At 50.5% G+C, this 23,132-nt stretch overlaps 1 protein-coding gene across 1 annotated transcript in view; it reads left to right on the top strand.

Annotated features, from left to right (window-relative positions):
• Positions 1–23,132, top strand: part of Orp8 (Oxysterol-binding protein-related protein 8) — a 446,356-nt gene that overhangs the window by 154,699 nt on the left and 268,525 nt on the right. The window contains 1 exon segment of the mRNA XM_071692826.1: positions 17,658–17,765. Coding sequence (XP_071548927.1) covers positions 17,658–17,765 — 108 coding nt within the window.

Here is a 23,132-nt window from a genome sequence, read left to right as displayed (position 1 = left end):
CGCTCGGTCTCGGGAGAGCCTCGCCGCGCGCCCCCCACTCCAGTACTGTCGATAACAGACGCTAATGGGGAGGGAGGTTGTGGTGACGGCCTGTTAATGGGGATGAGAACAGATCATAACTTGCGCCATTTCCTCCGTGGTAACAGGTCTGTGAGAGAGGTGCACACAGTTCTGAGGTTCATTACTGAAGTTTGAGGAAGGTGACCTCGGTTAGTAGCCTTGTGCCTTGTACCCTGCAGTCCTGCCTTGCCTGTGGGTCAAGGGGACTTGCTGATAGCCCCAATAGGTGTTGCCGGTTTTTAGTGGGGTCGCTCCGCCCTCAGCTGCTTTGGTCACATACATACATACAACCCTTGTGTTTACTGAGGGTTTATTTGTGTCGTAGGTATAGATAGAGAGAGCAAGTGTGTGTGTGTGTGTGTGTGTGTGTGTGTGTGTGGAGGGGTTGTGTTGGCTGGAACCAGAGGGCCCACTGGCTTTGATGGTCACACTTGAGTTGACAGGGTCCTACTCTGTCCCTGCCTGCTGCCTCACTCCCTCCCTCCATGGCTGCCTCAGTGGTTGCCTAATTGGCTCAGTGGCAGGGTGGTCGAGTGTGAGTGGCTGGTTGGTCGGGTGAGTGGCTGGTTGGTCGAGTGTGAGTGGCTGGTTGGTCGGGTGAGTGGCTAGTTGGTCGAGTGTGAGTGGCTGGTAGGTCAGGTGAGTGGCTGGTTGTTCGGGTTAGTGGTTGTTTGGTCGGGTGAGTGGTTGTTTGGCTGGCTGAGTGTCTGATGGTTCGGTTGAATGGCTAGTTCGTCGGTTCGTGACTGGTTGATATAGGGTGAGTGGATAGCCACTGAGCCGTGTTGAGTGGTTGACGTGGTTGAATGTCTAGCTGGTCGATGGGATGAATGGTAGAGTGTGTGGCTGTTTAGTGGGGAGATGCGTGCCTAAGGTGTCATCCCGGCAGGACGTCTTTGGAAGTACAACTCTCTAACATCGAAGAATAAACATGTAGAACTTGGACCAGTGATCGTAACATGTGTTCCGACACTCCACCACATAACTGTCGTATGTGGTTGTCGTACAGCCAACACCCGTGTCTGGTGTGGACACTTTACGGATCAAGGTTGGTGATATGATCCCAGCTTCACCATGCGAGTCGTGACGTTTCAGTGTCAATACTTTATTCCATAATAGAGGAACAGGATCCTAGTGGTGTCACTAGGTCCTCCTGCGCAGTACTGCCAGAAGCATCTGGCAGGTGTTATCCAGAGTGTTGGTATGTTCCTCATTCTTGTGCCATCATCAGAACTAATAGTTCTCACCCTCAGAGGCATCGCATGTTAATGCCGTCTACTCCTTATATACCTTACTGTGTGTGGTGTGCGGTCAGATGTGGTGGTGATGTGTGTGTGTAGTGAGCGGTCAGATGTGGTGGTGATGTGTGTGTGTGTGTGTGTGTGTGTGTGTGGATGGTGCTCCCATTTCCCCCGTTGCTTTTAGTGTAGTGGCAACATTTCACCAGTATCTGGTGTGTGTGTGTGTGTGTGTGTGTGTGTGTGTGTGTGTGTGTGGTGCTCCCATTTCCCCCGTTGCTTTTAGTGTAGTGGCAACATTTCACCAGTATCTGGTGTGTGTGTTTGTGTGTGTGTGTGGATGGTGCTCCCATTTCCCCCGTTGCTTTTAGTGTAGTGGCAACATTTCACCAGTATCTGGTGTGTGTGTGTGTGTATTGCAATGCACCAGTGTGCCTCCTTCAGGTTTTCACACCGACGCATGTAACCCAATGCCGCACGTCGCGATGCCCTTGAAAACGCACACACACACACACACACACACACACACACACACACACACACACACACACACAGAGAAGAGCGTTGAATCATTGCTCTTTTTCTGGAATAATGGCCACGACGAAGGTCTGTCATGTGCATGACGGGGCAACTCTTGGCACTGTTTTCCTACTGATCTTCCCCGGCCTGAACAAAGAGATAGTTTTTGAACCACTCCTGGATTACCTTCTCTCTCTTATATATATATATATATATATATATATATATATATATATATATATATATATATATATATAGATAGATAGATAGATAGATAGATAGAGAGAGAGAGAGAGAGAGAGAGAGAGAGAGAGAGAGAGAGAGAGAGAGAGAAATTTAATGTCACACTAGTCTGTGATGATGACTTTTTCGAATCATGCCAGAGAAAATCGTACTTCAACCGGAGTGTTCGAATAGTTTATTGAAATTTTACAATAAGCTGTTACAGTGAACTTAAAGAACGCATGCTGAATACGACTTTCTTTACGTGAACCCAGTACACACACACACACACACACACACACGCACACACACACACACACACACACACACACACACACACACACACACACACACACACACATACACACACACATATGTATTGCTGATATGGCAATCAAGTTGAGTGATTTTACAGTGTGCTTAGGGAATCATGGGAAAGTGGGCAGATGCCTGATGGCTGGACGAAGGCAGTAATTGTTCCAAAGTATAAGAGTAAGGGGAGTTACTGAAGAGTAAGGGGAGTTACAGAAGAGTACGGGGAGTTGCAGAAGAGTAAGGGGAGTTACTGAAGAGTAAGGGGAGTTACAGAAGAGTACGGGGAGTTGCAGAAGAGTAAGGAGAGTTACTGAAGAGTAAGGGAAGTTACAGAAGAGTACGGGGAGTTGCAGAAGAGTAAGGGGAGTTACAGTGAGTGTATAATGATTATAAAAGAATAAGCCTCCTCAGCTTAGTTGGCCAGGTGTGTGGTAGGATTAGTGAAGGACGAGGTGGGTATAGGGAGGGAAGAGGCGGTGTGTAGATCAGAGCGTTGCATTTGGACATGATGCTTGCAGTAGCGTTAGATATATCTAAAGAAAAATGTATATGTTAAGGTGATTAGGAAGACGGTGCATGAAGCTTTAACTTTGTATTGCGTCCATGTCGAAGACTTGAAAGTGGTTCAGCTCTTACGTTGGAGGTAGTGGTATGAGAGAGCGGGTTGAGGTGAGGGTAGTAATGCGTCAAGATTGTATGATGTTATTACCGTCATCTAATGTTCATATGAACGGACTAGCGACTGAGATGAGACCCCGGTGGTGGGCTGAATGTGTGGTGTGCTGCTTGACCCTCGAGTTAACAGAATGGAAGTTGCCTCAAATGCTGTATGCTGATTACGGTGTGTTGAGTTAATCAGAGCAAGTGTTGGGTAGAATGTGGTGAACTAGCTTAATGATGTGTGTAGTGGTAGGATAAAGAGGCTGAAACCTTTGTGTATGAACCGATAGGTAAGACTGTGGTGGTGGTGGTGGGAGGCAGTGGTGGTGGTGGGAGGCAGGGTTGGTGATGGTTGTGGTGGTGGTGGTGGGAGGCAGGGTTGGTGATGGTTGTGGTGGTGGTGGTGGGAGGCAGGGTTGGTGATGGTTGTGGTGGTGGTGGTGGGAGGCAGGGTTGGTGATGGTTGTGGTGGTGGTGGTGGGAGGCAGGGTTGGTGATGGTTGTGGTGGTGGTGGTGGGAGGCAGGGTTGGTGATGGTTGTGGTGGTGGTGGTGGGAGGCAGGGTTGGTGATGGTTGTGGTGGTGGTGGTGGGAGGCAGGGTTGGTGATGGTTGTGGTGGTGGTGGTGGGAGGCAGGGTTGGTGATGGTTGTGGTGGTGGTGGTGGGAGGCAGGGTTGGTGATGGTTGTGGTGGTGGTGGTGGGAGGCAGGGTTGGTGATGGTTGTGGTGGTGGTGGTGGGAGGCAGGGTTGGTGATGGTTGTGGTGGTGGTGGTGGGAGGCAGGGTTGGTGATGGTTGTGGTGGTGGTGGTGGGAGGCAGGGTTGGTGATGGTTGTGGTGGTGGTGGTGGGAGGCAGGGTTGGTGATGGTTGTGGTGGTGGTGGTGGGAGGCAGGGTTGGTGATGGTTGTGGTGGTGGTGGTGGGAGGCAGGGTTGGTGATGGTTGTGGTGGTGGTGGTGGGAGGCAGGGTTGGTGATGGTTGTGGTGGTGGTGGTGGGAGGCAGGGTTGGTGATGGTTGTGGTGGTGGTGGTGGGAGGCAGGGTTGGTGATGGTTGTGGTGGTGGTGGTGGGAGGCAGGGTTGGTGATGGTTGTGGTGGTGGTGGTGGGAGGCAGGGTTGGTGATGGTTGTGGTGGTGGTGGTGGGAGGCAGGGTTGGTGATGGTTGTGGTGGTGGTGGTGGGAGGCAGGGTTGGTGATGGTTGTGGTGGTGGTGGTGGGAGGCAGGGTTGGTGATGGTTGTGGTGGTGGTGGTGGGAGGCAGGGTTGGTGATGGTTGTGGTGGTGGTGGTGGGAGGCAGGGTTGGTGATGGTTGTGGTGGTGGTGGTGGGAGGCAGGGTTGGTGATGGTTGTGGTGGTGGTGGTGGGAGGCAGGGTTGGTGATGGTTGTGGTGGTGGTGGTGGGAGGCAGGGTTGGTGATGGTTGTGGTGGTGGTGGTGGGAGGCAGGGTTGGTGATGGTTGTGGTGGTGGTGGTGGGAGGCAGGGTTGGTGATGGTTGTGGTGGTGGTGGTGGGAGGCAGGGTTGGTGATGGTTGTGGTGGTGGTGGTGGGAGGCAGGGTTGGTGATGGTTGTGGTGGTGGTGGTGGGAGGCAGGGTTGGTGATGGTTGTGGTGGTGGTGGTGGGAGGCAGGGTTGGTGATGGTTGTGGTGGTGGTGGTGGGAGGCAGGGTTGGTGATGGTTGTGGTGGTGGTGGTGGGAGGCAGGGTTGGTGATGGTTGTGGTGGTGGTGGTGGGAGGCAGGGTTGGTGATGGTTGTGGTGGTGGTGGTGGGAGGCAGGGTTGGTGATGGTTGTGGTGGTGGTGGTGGGAGGCAGGGTTGGTGATGGTTGTGGTGGTGGTGGTGGGAGGCAGGGTTGGTGATGGTTGTGGTGGTGGTGGTGGGAGGCAGGGTTGGTGATGGTTGTGGTGGTGGTGGTGGGAGGCAGGGTTGGTGATGGTTGTGGTGGTGGTGGTGGGAGGCAGGGTTGGTGATGGTTGTGGTGGTGGTGGTGGGAGGCAGGGTTGGTGATGGTTGTGGTGGTGGTGGTGGGAGGCAGGGTTGGTGATGGTTGTGGTGGTGGTGGTGGGAGGCAGGGTTGGTGATGGTTGTGGTGGTGGTGGTGGGAGGCAGGGTTGGTGATGGTTGTGGTGGTGGTGGTGGGAGGCAGGGTTGGTGATGGTTGTGGTGGTGGTGGTGGGAGGCAGGGTTGGTGATGGTTGTGGTGGTGGTGGTGGGAGGCAGGGTTGGTGATGGTTGTGGTGGTGGTGGTGGGAGGCAGGGTTGGTGATGGTTGTGGTGGTGGTGGTGGGAGGCAGGGTTGGTGATGGTTGTGGTGGTGGTGGTGGGAGGCAGGGTTGGTGATGGTTGTGGTGGTGGTGGTGGGAGGCAGGGTTGGTGATGGTTGTGGTGGTGGTGGTGGGAGGCAGGGTTGGTGATGGTTGTGGTGGTGGTGGTGGGAGGCAGGGTTGGTGATGGTTGTGGTGGTGGTGGTGGGAGGCAGGGTTGGTGATGGTTGTGGTGGTGGTGGTGGGAGGCAGGGTTGGTGATGGTTGTGGTGGTGGTGGTGGGAGGCAGGGTTGGTGATGGTTGTGGTGGTGGTGGTGGGAGGCAGGGTTGGTGATGGTTGTGGTGGTGGTGGTGGGAGGCAGGGTTGGTGATGGTTGTGGTGGTGGTGGTGGGAGGCAGGGTTGGTGATGGTTGTGGTGGTGGTGGTGGGAGGCAGGGTTGGTGATGGTTGTGGTGGTGGTGGTGGGAGGCAGGGTTGGTGATGGTTGTGGTGGTGGTGGTGGGAGGCAGGGTTGGTGATGGTTGTGGTGGTGGTGGTGGGAGGCAGGGTTGGTGATGGTTGTGGTGGTGGTGGTGGGAGGCAGGGTTGGTGATGGTTGTGGTGGTGGTGGTGGGAGGCAGGGTTGGTGATGGTTGTGGTGGTGGTGGTGGGAGGCAGGGTTGGTGATGGTTGTGGTGGTGGTGGTGGGAGGCAGGGTTGGTGATGGTTGTGGTGGTGGTGGTGGGAGGCAGGGTTGGTGATGGTTGTGGTGGTGGTGGTGGGAGGCAGGGTTGGTGATGGTTGTGGTGGTGGTGGTGGGAGGCAGGGTTGGTGATGGTTGTGGTGGTGGTGGTGGGAGGCAGGGTTGGTGATGGTTGTGGTGGTGGTGGTGGGAGGCAGGGTTGGTGATGGTTGTGGTGGTGGTGGTGGGAGGCAGGGTTGGTGATGGTTGTGGTGGTGGTGGTGGGAGGCAGGTTGCGGGGGGGGTAAATATGAGGGAATTGGGAAGGTATGTGTATGGAGGATAAGTGTGAGTGAGTAAGGTAGATAAGTGTATGGAGGGTATGTATGTGGGAGTGGGGTGGGTAAGTGCATGGAAGGTTTATAGAAGTGGAGTAAGTGTGAATAAGTGAGGTAACGGGGTAATGGAGGGTAACTGTGAGGGAGTTGGATAAGTATGTGTATGAAGGGTAAGTGTAAAGGAATGGGATGGGTACGTAAGTGGAAGTTAAGTGTGAGGAAGTGAGGTAGTTAGGCTTTTGGAGGGTAAATGTAAAGGAGTGGGGTAGGTGGGTGTATGGAGGGTAAGTGTGAGGGAGTGGGTGTATGGAGGGTAAGTGTAAGGGACTGGGTGTATGGAGGGTAAGTGTAAGGGAGTGGGTGTATGGAGGGTAAGTGTGAGGGAGTGGGTGCATGGAGGGTAATTGCGAGGTAGTGGGGTAGGTAGGGGTCTGGACGGTGAGGGAATGGGGTAGGTAGGTGTATGGACGGTGAGGGAGTGGGGTAGGTGGGTGTATGGACGGTGAGGGAGTGGGGTAGGTGGGTGTATGGACGGTGAGGGAGTGGGGTAGGTGGGTGTCTGGACGGTGAGGGAGTGGGGTAGGTGGGTGTATGGAGGGTAAGTGTGAGGGAGAGGGTGTATGGAGGATAAGTGTGAGGGAGTGGGTGTATGGAGGATAAGTGTGAGGGAGTGGGTGTATGGAGGATAAGTGTGAGAGAGTGGGTGTATGGAGGATAAGTGTGAGGGAGTGGGTGTATGGAGGATAAGTGTGAGGGAGTGGGTGTATGGAGGATAAGTGTGAGGGAGTGGGTGTATGGAGGATAAGTGTGAGAGAGTGGGTGTATGGAGGATAAGTGTGAGGGAGTGGGTGTATGGAGGATAAGTGTGAGGGAGTGGGTGTATGGAGGATAAGTGTGAGGGAGTGGGTGTATGGAGGATAAGTGTGAGGGAGTGGGTGTATGGAGGGTAAGTGTGAGGGAGAGGGTGTATGGAGGATAAGTGTGAGAGAGTGGGTGTATGGAGGATAAGTGTGAGGGAGTGGGTGTATGGAGGATAAGTGTGAGGGAGTGGTTGTATAGAGGATAAGTGTGAGGGAGTGGGTGTATGGAGGATAAGTGTGAGGGAGTAGGGTAGGTGTGATGATAGTGGTGTGTGTGTGTGTGTGTGTAGCCAGGGGAGCGGCCCTGCAGTAGCCGGCCGGTACCAGAGCGTTTCCGCCTGTCATAGTGAAGGTGCTACTCTGGTGGGACGGGCTGGCTCAGCCAGCTGGTGGTGGGTGGTGGTGGTCAGGTGTGATGTGGATGAGAACAAGGTCAGTGTAGAGTTTGTATGTCGAGGGGCAGAGTGAGAGAGAGGGGAGGGGGAGAACGTGTGGCAGCATTACTTAGGTTCCGTGTTATGCAGTGCGGTGGTGTGGTGCCACGTACCACGCTGCAGGGCCACGCCTTCCGCACACCGCCGCTCCACTCTCTTGCTCACCCTCTACAGCTCACTCTCTCTGCGAGTTGTGGCGGTGGGGAGCCGCAGAAGAGGGCGTTGGTTAGCGTGCGTGCCAAGTGGGAGTAGCGTAGCGTAGAGTGGGAGTGTTTCTTGGGAGGACGGCGTGTCAGGAGGGTCAGCAGTCCGTCTGGTCAGTATTGAACCGGGGAGGGCGAGTGTTGCATGCGGCACGCCACGCCATGTGCCTCCTGCTACGGGAGTAAGGCGCGTGAGACAGTGCAGCGTGCGTTGCCCTGCCCCTGACCCAGCCCGACGTCACACGTGTCATATACACAACCCCTCGACCGACCCTCTCACACTATGCACTGTGCAGACCATGATTATTACTCTGCCTTCCTCCCGTGACGGGCCAGCCTCATCTCGCACATACCATGGGTCACTGTCGGGTCATGTGGGTATTGTTAGCCCCTCGTGTGACCTAATGTGACCCCGCCACCTGGCCGGGAGGAGCGCTACCGGCCTCTACATGTCTCTGCTGAAGCGGGTCAAACTCAAGTGCTGCGTGTGTGCCCAAGACCGTCGAGGGAATAACACAGCCCAGCTACCCAGTAAGTGTGTTATTTAGTTGGCTTGAGCTGCTGCTACTCACACTGGGGCCCTGAGGCCACACGCCACCACCAGCGCTGGGAAACTTTTGGCGTATGCGTGGGGGAAGGCGCGGCACTTGTTGTCGTCGTGGACAGAGGTAAGAGACACTTGTGGTCGAGGCTTCACGATACGCTGCCACCAACCAAGGTGACATTTTTCACCAGTATCCTCCCTTGTGCTCTCGTGTTTAACTCTGTTTTTATCTTCGTATTTCTAAATACTTGAAGCACACATGGTCTGTGCTTTTCTTTAATAAAAAGCAAATGTGAATGTGTAGTGATTCTTTTTTTTTTATTGTTACAGAAAATGTATTTCACTCTTTGGTGAGTTTGAGACCAGAGAAATAACTAGACTTGGCTGTGTCGTGCTTATTCGTGTAGCGAGTGTACGATGTACCTCCCTCGCACCAAGAGACCAGAGGTGTGGGCATGCATGCATTTAGTGTGTTCTGTTATCATCAGCCAAGTGAGGCGCCTTACATCCAGGAGAAGGATGAGGTTCCAAGGTTGTTTGTTATCCATGTTGCTTGTTGACAGTGTTGAAGCGGAGGAAGGCGGGTGTTGGGGAGGAGGGAGCTGACGCCCACCTCGTGCATCCTAATCGTTGTGTGGGGAGGGGGGGGGGGGGTTGGAATTGACGCCTACCCAGTGCCCTTTGGTGGGGATGGGCCAATTGACGTCCACCTCACGCCTCCTGGTGTGGGGACGTGGGGACGTGGTGAAACAAACGCTACCTCGTGTTCACTGGTGGGTCGGAGGAACAGATGCTCACCTGCTGCGTGGTGGGACGGATGCCTACCTGGCTACCCCCTCATGGGTGGGGGGTGGACTGACGCTCATCTTGTATCCTCTGGCGGATGGGCGAGGGAAGGACTAGCGCCCACCTCGTACCCACTAGAGGGTGGGGGATGAACTGACGCCCACCCTGTGCCCTTTGGAGCCAGAAGGTAAAGACGCCAACCTGTTGCCTCTTGATAGTTGTGTTGAGAGAGAAATGACGCCCATCTCAGGCTTCATGGTGGTTAGCGGGTGAACTTACGCTCATGGTGGGTAGTGGTGGGGAGCGAACTGACACCCATCTCGTGTCTTTGGTGGGTAGGGGTGAACTGACGCCCGCCTGGTGCCTCATGGTGGGTAGGGGCTAACTGACGCGCTCCTCGTGCCTTCTGGTGGGAGAGGGTGCGAAATGACGCCCACCTCGTGCCTCGTGGTCTCCCGGACGGGGAAGGGACCTTCCTTATGCTTCTTGGGGGATGGGTGAAACTGACGTCTACCTTGTTCTTCATGGTTACCGTCTGGAACGGCCTTACGCCCCCGTCGTACCCCCTTTTGTGTATGAACGAGGCAAACTGACGCCCACTTCATACCGCGTAGTTGGAGGGAACTTGAACTGGGAGCATGGAGTTGGGATCCCCCGATGCTGTAACTTGTCAAATGCTTTTGATATATCCAAGGTCAACTCGTAGAATTCTCCACAATGTTTCAGCAATGACGACCAGACATTACTAAGATAGGAGAAAGATATCACCAGTGGATCTTGCCTTGCGAAGGCCGCACCGATTATTATCAAGATAATGAGATTCAATAAGTGTGAAGATATGGGACATGGTGGGTGACTCAGAGACTTTGGAAATAACTGATGCCAGAACAGTAGAATTATAGTCGGAGAGGGTAGAACGGTGTCCGTGCTTTGGAATGGAATAAGCCAATGCATGGCGCCGTTTAGAAGCAAACGCAAGCAAGCTTCCCAATTTCAACGTTGAGATTGAATTCTGTTTGGTTCAGAAGTCTTGCTTGTGTCTTAGAGAGAGAGAGAGAGAGAGAGAGAGAGAGAGAGAGAGAGAGAGAGAGAGAGAGAGAGAGAGGGAGAGAGAGAGAAGTACGTGTGGAACGAAAAGAGATCACAGGGAGGAGGAAACCAGGAGGGTGAGGGAATGTTAGAGTTAGCGATGACAGAGTTAGAGGAGGAATCAGAATTCGTGTTGCCTTGTCATTTGGGAGAGACAGTGACAGTTGTACCGTCAGGACGGAAAAGTGAAGGAAAAGTAGTGTGACAGAGGTTGTTAGAGGAGCCTTTAGCCAGGGACCAGAAAGCCCTCTTTGTGGATGGAGAACAGAGGTTGTCCCCCAGATAAAGGAACGCTTTACTTCACGAAGAGCGTACATGCAGTGATTACGGGTAGAGTTAAATGCTTAATGAGAGTCGGGGGAATTAGAGTTTTTCCAATCCCGATATGCCTGATCCTTTGCCTGAATGGCCTCAGAACAGGAACAGTTGAACAGTTTATTGGGAGAGGAGGTATCCCCTCAGGAAAAGGGGATTATATGCTTCCATTGCAGTCCCAATAACCTCTGCTATACGTTCGACTAGAGACAAAAGCATCGGCAGAGGAGGTGACGGTAATCTACCCAAGGGAAGTAAAAAAAGAAATGGAAATTCGCAGGTCCTTCCATTCATCGTCATTAAGGTGCCAAAACTTGTCTTAAAAGGGGATGCTGGAGATGCGGTTAATAGAGATACATTCACACGAGCGTGGTCGGATGAACGGCCTGGGGAAGCCATATTGGGTGACTACAAACGCGAAGGATTAGAAGTTAAGAAGAGATCCAGGGTGTCAGGAGAAGGGCCACAGAGGCCAGGAACATGGGTGGAGTGGATGATGATTTGCTCCAGATCATGAACGATGGAGGACGTCAGGGGCTTGGAGTTCCTCCGCCATGTGTATGGGGAAGAGTTCATCTATTCCCTGTGATGTAAGGTAAAGTCTTATAAAGCATAGATGACCTTAGCCTGAGGGTGAGCGGACGCCACGGCCTCACGGCAGGAGTTTCTGTGATTAGAAGAGTTATGGAATGTGTGAGCTGAGAGAGCGGTAGGCAGAGCAGAGGAAGATAAGTGGAGGTTAGGAGACAGATCTTCTTGGTGTAGATGACACTAGCCCCTCCTGTATCACTGTGGGGAATATTCTCATCATCAGCGTGACAGGTCCTCAGATATTCCCCTTCATCCGTTAGCGTGATTCCAGTGTTAGACCCACTCATCCTTTAACATGATATTTTCTTGATACCGTATCCTCATCATCCTCATAATATTTTCCCCTTAGATATTCCCATCATCCTTGACTAGCATTCTTCTGGTACTTTCGTATTATGATAGTCCAGACGTGTCGCCCAGCCAGGAAGTAGACATTTCCCCCTCGCCGTCGTCAGCCAGACCAGAAACACTGCCTCTGCTGCGTGTACTACGTAATGACTTGAGCGAATGTGAAAGTACAGAGTTCCCCCCCATCTTGTGGTGCTCGTCCGCTCTGGCTCAAGACTAGCCACACCCGTAGGTCGTTTGACCACACCTCCAAGTTACGATGTGGTGGAAGTATTACATAACCTCCCTAGAACCCCCATTTTTTTTGGGGGGGGGGAGGGGATGGGGGCCCTCTTGATGCATGAGGTTCCACTCCCCGCACGAGCAGTGAGAAACCCCTTTCGTGGCTGAAGGTCCCAGAAGGATACTACTACACATTTCTCTTCATTGACGTTAAAACGTCACTGTAGGGGACTTTACCCTCCTAATGTAGTTAGTGTGTGTGTGTGTGTGTGTGTGTGTGCACCATAGGTCGGATGCGAACCGCTGTAGGAGCCCGGTAGGGGTTTTGGGTGTCCGGCTACCTCGGCCACACGGAAGTTAAAGTGACACAACCACAAATGGGAAGGGAGTCTGTATCCAACAGCAGACCATTATCAGTAGTCTTATGTATTAGTGAGATGTAAATGATTGATCATCAGAGGATGAGGACTGGGGACGAATGTGGAGCTGAAGCCGAAGACGTGTGTTACTGAGGTGCCCAGGATTCAGATAGCAGCAAGCCAGAGATTGAAGGTTTGCGACAGTCGTATTCAGAATACAGAAGGAGAACTGTTGGGGAAAAGGTAGTGTAGACAGTATGGAAGAATATGGAGGGGAAAGGAGATACATAGGATGTAAGAAAGACGGAAGGTAATGGCCTGTATTGAGATTGATAACAGTATCAGCATTATCAACTGACTAAGCCACACGAATACAAACATAAGGAAGGCGATGTTGTCAAGTCCAATCCTCGCGATGGACAACTGAACTGAACTGATCAGCAATGAAGTTACGAGGTGAACCGGACAGACACCAAGTCTGTCAGGCATTCAGTGGTGTGAGAGAGTGCCTCGGTATGGGTATTACCTAACAGGAAATGAGCGGTGTGAGAGGGACTTGCAAGTCGTCATTCTAGCTACTTAGCATTCCACGCCAAGAGCTTCACCTCAGGTGAATTGTGAAGCAGACAAACTGCCAGCAGGCTGCAACTGGACCCTAATGTCAACATAGGGATAATGAAACGTGTAGCAGACTCTTCAGAACTAGAATATACTCTAATTTGGTCTGCTAAAGAAATAAAAAAAAGTCCAGAGGAGGGGTACGTACGTAGACTTTATCAGAAACTAAACGGAAGCCATAACAAGGAGCTGAAACTTTATTATTTATGAAGGTGTGGGTAAGTGCTTTTCCTGTATTGGTATAGCGAATGAATAGAGCACAGGTGTATGATCACGCGGAAGAGATGGGGGGCTCCACCAGAGCAGGGCTACCTCCCCGTGCTGTACAAATAGGTTATTACAATTAGTTAATTATACACACAGACTCATATTTCCTATCTTGATTAACAGTCCAATTACCCCATTCTGGAATTTGGACGATTAGGGCAAGAAGGTAAATCAACATGGAAAGCGTTAGTTTAGGGGCAAGACTATGCCATAAATCCACTGTTCAGGCGACACATGAAAATACAAACTGTTAAAATAATGTTTGATGGAATATTGATGATCTGACGTGACAGTATATCACAGAAGGACGTATATGTTAGTGTGATATTAGTGTGCAGTTAAGGTTACGTGATAAGCACGACACATACATGTTATTAATGGAAGCCAAAGCCAGAGTCACAGCCGGGTGAGGTTTATTTACATTCCTGGAGCGAACTGCTCGTGCGTCTGTCTACCGCAGCAACATAACCTTGTAACTTGACAACCACTCGCGATACTATATGTCTCCTGTTCTTCTTATTCTGACTGTGATATTCCATAAAAGTAATGATACTGTCGATGTCATTGTAGACTCTAATAGGAGCAGATGGGAAATTAAGAAAAGACAAAACTTGCTCGTTCGAGTCCAAAGTCAGACCCGTCAGGTGAAGCGTCAGTTTCGTTCATGTGGTGGCGAGTGGCACGTTATTTTTATTGTTTGATAACTCTTACACGACCTCATCATCACTCACTTGCATCAACACACACCAGGGAGATATTTCTTGGCTTTAGTTATATCTCCATTAACCATTATCTGATAAAATTCTTTAAAAGTCAGATAACTCTTCCCTTGCGTAAAGATGAGAAGAGTGGTTATAAGTCTGTGTTCGGTGTGATAATGTTTGGGTAACTTGAGACCAGTGAAACGTCTGCGTCAGAGTTAACCCAACTTTACTACGCGCCCACCATTGCCTCTGTAGACTTAAGTTACACCCAGGAAGTTTGGCTATATGCGGGTGAGGCCGTTTCACAGATAATTAACTTGGTCCATCATAAGTCTTGAAGATTTGGCCCACTTGCCCGGGTTCTTCACAGGCAGTTTAAGTGATGGAAAAAGTATATAAGTGTAGTAGTAGGAAGGAAAGATATAGAGTGGGCAGAATGAGGTAGGAAGAATATAGAGAGGGTATAATGAGTTAATAGTGACATAGAGAGGGTAGAATGAGGTAATAGAATATAGAGAGGGGAGAATATGGTAAGGATATTGTAAGGATAAGAATAAGATGGGAACAGTATAGAAAAGGTTGAATGAAGTATAATGGACGTAGAGAGGGCAGAATTTGGTAGGTAGAATACAGAGAGGATAGAATGAAGTGTGAGGGACATAGAGAAGGTAGAATGAGATAGGAAGACTATGAAGAGCGTAGAATGACGTATGAGGGATGTGGCAACGTAAATACTATCCTAGATAGTGATGATTTGTACCTGAAGTAGCGGTATGGAAGTGAGGGAAGAAAGATAAGACAGGCAGCCAGAAAACTCTGTACCTTCTTCCCAGACGCGATGGAAAGAGCAGCAACGAGTGTTGCGGGTGTCATCCCCGAGTCCCTGGGGGTCTGGAACGGTGGTGGAAAGACGGCCATCCATGGAAGGTTAGAGAAGGGGTCTCAGGGCATTACACCGCCTACAGAACTAGCCACAGAGAAGGGGTCTCAGGGCATTACACCGCCTACAGAACTAGCCACAGAGAAGGGGTCTCAGGACACTACACCGCCCACAGAACCAGCCACAGAGAAGGGGTCTCAGGGCACTACACCGCCCACAGAACCAGCCACAGAGAAGGGGTCTCAGGGCACTACACCGCCCACAGAACCAGCCACAGAGAAGGGGTCTCAGGGCACTACACTGCCCACAGAACCAGCCACAAAGAAGGGGTCTCAGGGCACTACACCGCCCACAGAACCAGCCACAGAGAAGGGGTCTCAGGGCACTACACTGCCCACAGAACCAGCCACAGAGAAGGGGTCTCAGGGCACTACACCGCCCACAGAACCAGCCACAGAGAAGGGGTCTCAGGGCATTACACCGCCTACAGAACCAGCCACAGAGAAAGGGTCTCAGGGCATTACACCGCCCACAGAACCAGCCACAGAGAAGGGGTCTCAGGGCATTACACCACCCACAGAACCAGCCACAGAGAAGGGGTCTCAGGGCACTACAACGCCCACATGACCAGCCACAGAGAAGGGGGTCTCAGGACACTACACCGCCTACAGAACCAGCCACAGAGAAGGGGTCTCAGGGCACTATAAGGCCTAAAGATCCAGGCTTAGAGAAGGGGACTAAGGACACTACATTGATCACAGAACCGGCCTCAGAGAAGGGGTGTATGGGCGCTGCATCGCTCACAGAAGCTTGCCTTTATACAGTGGCACTATGAAGGCGCTCTGCCAATCCTCGGGTACTTCACCATGAACCATATACACCTCGTAAAATGCTCATAAACTAATTAACAACACAGTCGTCTCCTTTCTTGAGAAATTCAGCTGCCGTAAGATCCACCCCGCCTCTGTTGCCACTCTTCGTCTTCCGCAAGGCTTTTTCACCACCTTTCATTTCTTTCCACCGGAGTCCTGCTTCTCGTGGTTACGTTGCGAGGGAGACGTCGTCATCTCTAGCGAGGTTGTATCATCGTTAGTTCACTTTACGAAGCACAGTTGCGTCAAAGAACTTCCTTCTTTCAAAGGAGTCCATCCTGTCCCTGCTACTGAGTGTAACGCAGACTTTTGACCTTGCTGGAGCCCTTGAAACAAAAAAATAGATCCTTTCAGAAGGTCTTGGGTTTATTATAAAGAAATCGTATGATATATATATAGTTTTATCTGACCTTTTAGAGGAACTGTTCATCCTCCCCATATATGCTGGTAAATGTATGCAAGCATTAAAGTGAATGTTCACCTTTACTATGCTTTTCCCCCAGTCATTGTGACTAATGTTGATGTAGTATGCATGTTAGTATAGTAGTCATGTTTCCCTAAGATTGCAGTGAATGGTAGTACAGTGTCCATCTTTACCTAGCATTACAGTGAACGTTGATGTGGTGTAGGTCTCTTTCCTCACATTGCAGTCACTGTTGAGTGTAGCAGTGCCCCTCCCTCCTTTTTCCCCCCTGCGGTTGTCGTGAATGTGGACTTTTCGATACGCGTATTTTCCCTAACATTGCAGGGAGTATTCACATTAACATCACAAATTCCTGTAACACGACAGGGAAAATTCTGTTTGCCAGGTATAACTTTCCTTACGTAATACAGGATATGCACAGCGTTACACCATAATGGATGTTGGGCTGTGAGTAGTTTATGCTAGTGAGTTTGCCCCGCCTGCAATGTGCGTCCGCATGGCTGCTGTATCTGGTGCCTTACATACTTGCTCATGCTTGCTTTTCAGTGTGCTGTTTAGTTTGAAACATTTAGTGATTTAGTACAGAATTTAGCTGTCTTTTGAAGTCAAACTTTTTTGATTGCTTGCACAAAGTTGATGCATATATATTTCAATATGATATTTCATATATATATATATATATATATATATATATATATATATATATATATATATATATATATATATATATCCTAGGAGTCCATTTTATCTTTATGAAGCTACCACAGCACTCAGGAAGTCGGCCTCGTCCACCAGGCGGGACGAGAGACCATAAGGTATAATGATGCTATATGTGCATGTATGTGAGGAGAGGGTAAGGCATTTGAGTAATAAGTGTTCGATGTCTTCTTTGTGGTAGTTTTATCGTAGGTATAAAGGGTCGTAGGGTACGTTCAAATAGTATATCTAGTGATTCAGGGTTGGGAGATGTCCAGAGTGTAAACGAGAAAGCGTGACTCGTGTTTGTCTAGGGAGTGTGGCCTCTGATGTGTGTATTTCAGGCGGTTTGGAGTTTGAAAAGTGTTAGGGAAGCTTTTGTTTGGTGCTTGCTGGGTTAAATTAGCGTGGATGTTTTGTAAGCATTATATATATTGGTGGTGAGGGGATCTGTGAGTAGAGGTAACTGAAGTGTGAGGCAAGGGCAAGATTTTATCTTGACATGAGGGGTTGGCTGTTGCTTACGGTGTGGTATGGATGAGTAGGGCGTGGTGCTGTTGCTTAGTTGCAGCGGTGCAGCTGCCACAGAGAAGACTTTTGGACAGCCTACCCCCCTCAGTTGCCCTGCAATCTCCGCACATACATGCACAGGCAACGCAGTATGACCTCTGGTCCAGAGACCGGCTTTCTGAGTGTTGTGGGAGACTCCTACAGTGAACTCCTGGGGCAGTAAGCATATATATATATATATATATATATATATATAATGCTTATATATATATATATATATATATATATATATATATATATATATATATATATATATATATATATATATATATATATATATATCATTTATTTACTTATTTATTTATTTGATTATTGAATGATGATATACAGTTATTATTCTAAGTGTGGAGTATTCGATAGCACGCAATTTAGCATTTCTCTTGCCTCATATATCTACGTGTTTTTGATTCACTTTTCACCCACATAAATTTGTACCTAAGGAACCAGTCACCAGTACTGCCTGTTTATGTATGATGTTTATATGAGGATTTTGTCCCAGTAACATTTGCTATTGGGAGGTAGTGAGGTCAGGTTGGGTGTGTGTACCTGGCAAGCCAGCACTGACTGACCTGCTCCCTGCCTTGTCCAGAGCGCCCGGGGAGTGTTCGCAAGGCTTCGCTCGCCGTCCTGCTGCCTCGCCTGTCAGGCCACCTCGGATCCTCAGAGTCCCTCAACCATAGTCCTCAGTCCTCCCCAGGTGAGTCCCTCAACCATAGTCCTCAGTCCTCCCCAGGTGAGTCCCTCAACCATAGTCCTCAGTCCTCCCCAGGTGAGTCCCTCAACCATAGTCCTCAGTCCTACCCAGGTGAGTCCCTTCAACCATAGTCCTCAGTCCTACCCAGGTGAGTCCCTCAACCATAGCCCTCAGTCCTACCCAGGTGAGTCCCTCAACCATAGTCCTCAATCCTCCCCAGGTGAGTCCCTCAACCATAGTCCTCGGTCCTCCCCAGGTGAGTCCCTCAACCATAGTCCTCAATCCTCCCCAGGTGAGTCCCTCAACCATAGTCCTCAGTCCTCCCCAGGTGAGTCCCTCCAGGTGAATTCTTCAATCAAAGTTTTACTCCTCCCAACTGAGTGCCTCTGATGTGAACCTTAACCAGAGTCCTCGCATGGTTCAGTTGAGACTCACACCCATAGTCCTTAAGTCCTGTCAGAGAGTTGCGTCAGCCTTGTTCCTGCGTGTCCTCCCTGGTCATTCCCTCACCCACCCACGGTCCTCCGCGGGTGGATTCCTCGTCCCTTCTCCCGCACCTCTCAGGGTGAGCCCATCATCCAGACCTCTCTGGTTGAGTCCTTCATCTGGTCCTCAGTCGGCTGGAAGACAGTTCCTCCTGCCACAATGAGCTTGAGGCACAGTTGTGTCCTCTCCCTGTGAGTGTCTCACCGGAGTTCCTACAATTTCCCAAGATGAATTGTACACCCACAACCCTCTGTCCCACGCATCCTTCATCGACACCCCTGAGTTTCCATCACGAGAGGTTCGCAACCTTTGACCCTAAGAGTCCAGTCGAGCCCCTCAAGCCACAGTCCTTTGTCCCTAAGAGTCCAGTCGAGCCCCTCAAGTCCTTTGTTCCTGCCAGGCCATAATGTCCTTTTTATCCTGGGTTGAATCCATGTATCTCTCATAGAGTCCTCTTCTAGCTAGGCCTTTAGTTCCGAGCAGTGTTCCAATTGAGTCCCACCCTCCTGCCAGTAGAGTCCCATCGTCCTCACCACCCTCTCCTGTGTATTCCTTTAAGTCCTTATTCTCTCCTGGGAAGTCCCTGCGTTAGCCTTCCCTGTGTGAGTGTCTGGGCTCTCACCCCAGCCCGGGTAAGTATTGCACTCCTCACTCAACCTCAAGTAAACCTTAACCATTCAGTCCTTCTTGTGCAGCAGATGAGTCTTTCAGACCCAGAGTAGTCCTCAGGTGAGTCTTTCAGTCTACTACAGTCATCCTCCAGTTGAGTCCTTAAGACTCCTATAATCCCTAGGTGAGTCTTTCAGAACCCTGTGATCCCCAGGTGAGTCTGATGTTTCCCTCCTTTATGATATCCATTTCCTCCTTTTTGTCATGAGTTTAGCTGTTGATTGTTGACCTTATACTAAATTTCTTGTCTTTTATGAAGCCAGGCATGTCTTAGAAGCCCCTCTGGCTTCTCAGTAGCAAGTCTGTATTTTGTTCGTGTGTGTGTGTGTGTGTGTGTGTGTGTGTGTGTGTGTGTGTGTGTGTGTGTGTTTAAGTCAGTCCCTCAAACCCAACCCTCCTTTACAGTCCATGAATGTGTTTAGTCTGGCCCCCTCGTGTTGTGGCGTGAGTGTTTGTATAAAGGCTGTGGCACTTGCTGTAAGGTGAGTCGATGTGGCCAGCCATCTTGAGTGTTCTCCAAACAGCGTCTCCGGAGATCAAGTGTGTTCCTAGATCACTTGCTGCTGCCTCATATGCTGTCTGTCAACTCGGTCGTCCAGTGTAAGTAATGTATCCTTCTAAGAATCCACGAACAGTGTTCACATGTAGGTAGAGTGTTACTGGGTCAAGTGGCATGTCAGGGAAAGTGGTTCACATGTAAGTAGAGTGTTACTGGGTCAAGTGGCATGTCAGGGAAAGTGGTTCACATGTAGGGAGAGTGTTACTGGGTCAAGTGGCATGTCAGGGAAAGTGGTTCACATGTAGGGAGAGTGTTACTGGGTCAAGTGGCATGTCAGGGAAAGTGGTTCACATGTAGGGAGAGTGTTACTGGGTCAAGTGGCATCGCAGAGAAAGTGTACAACCTCCAGGGAAGGTGACATAGAAGCTGTAGAGCGGTCTGGTTATCGTATAAACTACAGGGAAGGTGACGTGAAAGCCGCAGGGCAAGGGAAGTGCAGGTGTTATTATATAAGCTATAGAGAAGATGACATATAAGCCACAGAGCGGCTGGGGGTGTCATGTAAACTACAGGGAAGATGACATACAAGTATAAAGCTACGGCTGAAGGTTTCCCCCTGATGTCGTCGTCAGGCGCGGGAGAGGGGGCCTGGTGTGGCGGTGATCGATGCTAGGGTACCTGCGGCAAGCATATGGTGGTGCCTTCAGATATTTCAAGGCTTGAGGTGGAAACCATTGGATGATGAGGATCAAGTAAGGCAGTGTGGAGACTTAACACCTGAGGTCGAGGCATGGATGTACCGTAAGCTTGCATTAACCTCCGTGACTTAAGGTGGTTGATGCCAGCACCCAAGACTAACAAGAGAAACCTAAAACAGACATTTCCGTGTGGTGTGAGTGTGAGTTGGTACTAACAGATGCTGTGTGAGTTGATCTTCGAGGCAGTGTGGGTGTGGGGGTGTAGAGGTGGATGATAGCGAGCGGTCATGACCTAACCTCACCCTCCCACAGTGGAGGGTATTCACGTGGCTGATGTTCGTCCGCCTGGCTCGTGTTGTCCTCAGGTTAATGAGGAAGTAGACGGAAGTTTAAATGATCTCTGGTGACTTAAAGAGCCAAGTGTGCGGTTCACAGAAGCAGTAGAAAAAGGGGCGAATAAAATCCTTGGATTCTTTGGCAAGGATTTCGAATCTAAGGTTGGGGACGTCAACCTCACTCTTTACAAGGCATTGGTGTGTCCCCATCCTGACTGTTGTCTTCGGTTGTGGTGAATTTGCTTTAAAAAAGAAAAGAAGACAGACGGAATAGAAAGCACAGCGTCGATCTACCAAGATGATTCCGACACTGAGAAGTAACGCTTATGAAAGCCGACGAAGCGACTGGAATTATTATGTTTCAACTGAGAAGAGAGAAGGTTAAGAGATGATGATCTAATACAGGTATACAGAATGATCAAAACCCTCGATAATCACAGTATTAAAGCACATCAGGTATATAGGATGATCAAAACCCTCGATAATCACAGTATTAAAGCACATCAGGTATATAGGATGATCAAAACCCTCGATAATCACAGTATTAAAGCACATCAGGTATATAGGATGATCAAAACCCTCGATAATCACAGTATTAAAGCACTTGCTCTAAGCTTGATATTCGTGAGGTTTCACTCGCTGAAGCGAAGTACTTCGACAGGTTCGTTAGCGTATGGTTGAGAGCACGACCGTACGTTTCCTTAAGAAAAGACGTGATGAATATTTCGCTCCAGGTGTCCACGACTAACATTATTAGTTACGTGAAACGTTTGCCGGTTTTTTTTCCCTCTCTGAAGTAAGTGTTTGCCCTTCTCCCACGAGACTAAATTTTGAATTTTTGACCACGTCCACAAACACACACAGCCTCGAAAGACCCCAGTGGTCTGTTGCCGTGTGATACCCATTTTTTTTTTTCACCATTGCTCGGGATGAGGATGTCTCCTGTAGGTGACATCACCAACACCGGGTGCTGGGAATGGGGATTGCTCCTGAAGGGGACATCACCAACACCGGGTGCTGGGAATGGGGATTGCTCCTGAAGGTGACATCACCAACACCGGGTGCTGGGAATGGGGATTGCTCCTGAAGGGGACATCACCAACACCAGGTGCTGGGAATGGGGATTGCTCCTGAAGGTGACATCACCAACACCGGGTGCTGGGAATGGGGATTGCTCCTGAAGGGGACATCACCAACACCAGGTGCTGGGAATGGGGATTGCTCCTGAAGGTGACATCACCAACACCAGGTGCTGGGGATGGGGATTGCTCCTGAAGGGGACATCACCAACACCGGGTGCTGGGGATTGGGATTGCTCCTGAAGGGGACATCACCAACACCGGGTGCTGGGAATGGGGATTGCCCCTGAAGGGGACATCACCAACACCGGGTGCTGGGAATGGGGATTGCTCCTGAAGGTGACATCACCAACACCTGGTGCTGGGAATGGGGATTGCTCCTGAAGGTGACATCACCAACACCAGGTGCTGGGAATGGGGATTGCTCCTGAAGGTGACATCACCAACACCAGGTGCTGGGGATGGGGATTGCTCCTGAAGGGGACATCACCAACACCGGGTGCTGGGAATGGGGATTGCTCCTGAAGGTGACATCACCAACACCAGGTGCTGGGGATGGGGATTGCTCCTGAAGGTGACATCACCAACACCGGGTGCTGGGGATGGGGATTGCTCCTGAAGGTGACATCACCAACACCTGGTGCTGGGAATGGGGATTGCTCCTGAAGGTGACATCACCAACACCGGGTGCTGGGGATGGGGATTGCTCCTGAAGGGGACATCACCAACACCGGGTGCTGGGAATGGGGATTGCTCCTGAAGGGGACATCACCAACACCGGGTGCTGGGAATGGGGATTGCTCCTGAAGGTGACATCACCAACACCAGGTGCTGGGAATGGGGATTGCTCCTGAAGGTGACATCACCAACACCAGGTGCTGGGGATGGGGATTGCTCCTGAAGGTGACATCACCAACACCAGGTGCTGGGAATGGGGATTGCTCCTGAATGGGACATCACCAACACCAGGTGCTGGGGATGGGGATTGCTCCTGAAGGGGACATCACCAACACCAGGTGCTGGGAATGGGGATTGCTCCTGAAGGGGACATCACCAACACCGGGTGCTGGGAATGGGGATTGCTCCTGAAGGTGACATCACCAACACCAGGTGCTGGGAATGGGGATTGCTCCTGAAGGTGACATCACCAACACCAGGTGCTGGGGATGGGGATTGCTCCTGAAGGTGACATCACCAACACCAGGTGCTGGGAATGGGGATTGCTCCTGAAGGGGACATCACCAACACCAGGTGCTGGGAATGGGGATTGCTCCTGAAGGTGACATCACCAACACCGGGTGCTGGGAATGGGGATTGCTCCTGAAGGTGACATCACCAACACCGGGTGCTGGGGATGGGGATTGCTCCTGAAGGTGACATCACCAATGCTTCGAGAAATACGTCTCTTAATATCACATGTAAATGCTTTAAGATGTTTATCAGTTGCTAAATACAGTGTTGACAACTTTGAGCGATATTGAAAACATGGTCGCCAAACGTTGTCTTTTATTTTCCCCAGTGTTATCAACGTAAGTATATTAGATGGAGGTTGTATGGTGTCATTTACGAGTTGAATTCAAGTGTCTGATGATAACACTCTGCAA

This window comes from Panulirus ornatus, chromosome 55 (genome assembly GCF_036320965.1).
Source record: "Panulirus ornatus isolate Po-2019 chromosome 55, ASM3632096v1, whole genome shotgun sequence".
In the NCBI taxonomy this organism is placed as follows: Eukaryota; Metazoa; Arthropoda; class Malacostraca; order Decapoda; family Palinuridae; genus Panulirus; species Panulirus ornatus.
This window is presented reverse-complemented; position numbering and strand designations above follow the sequence as displayed.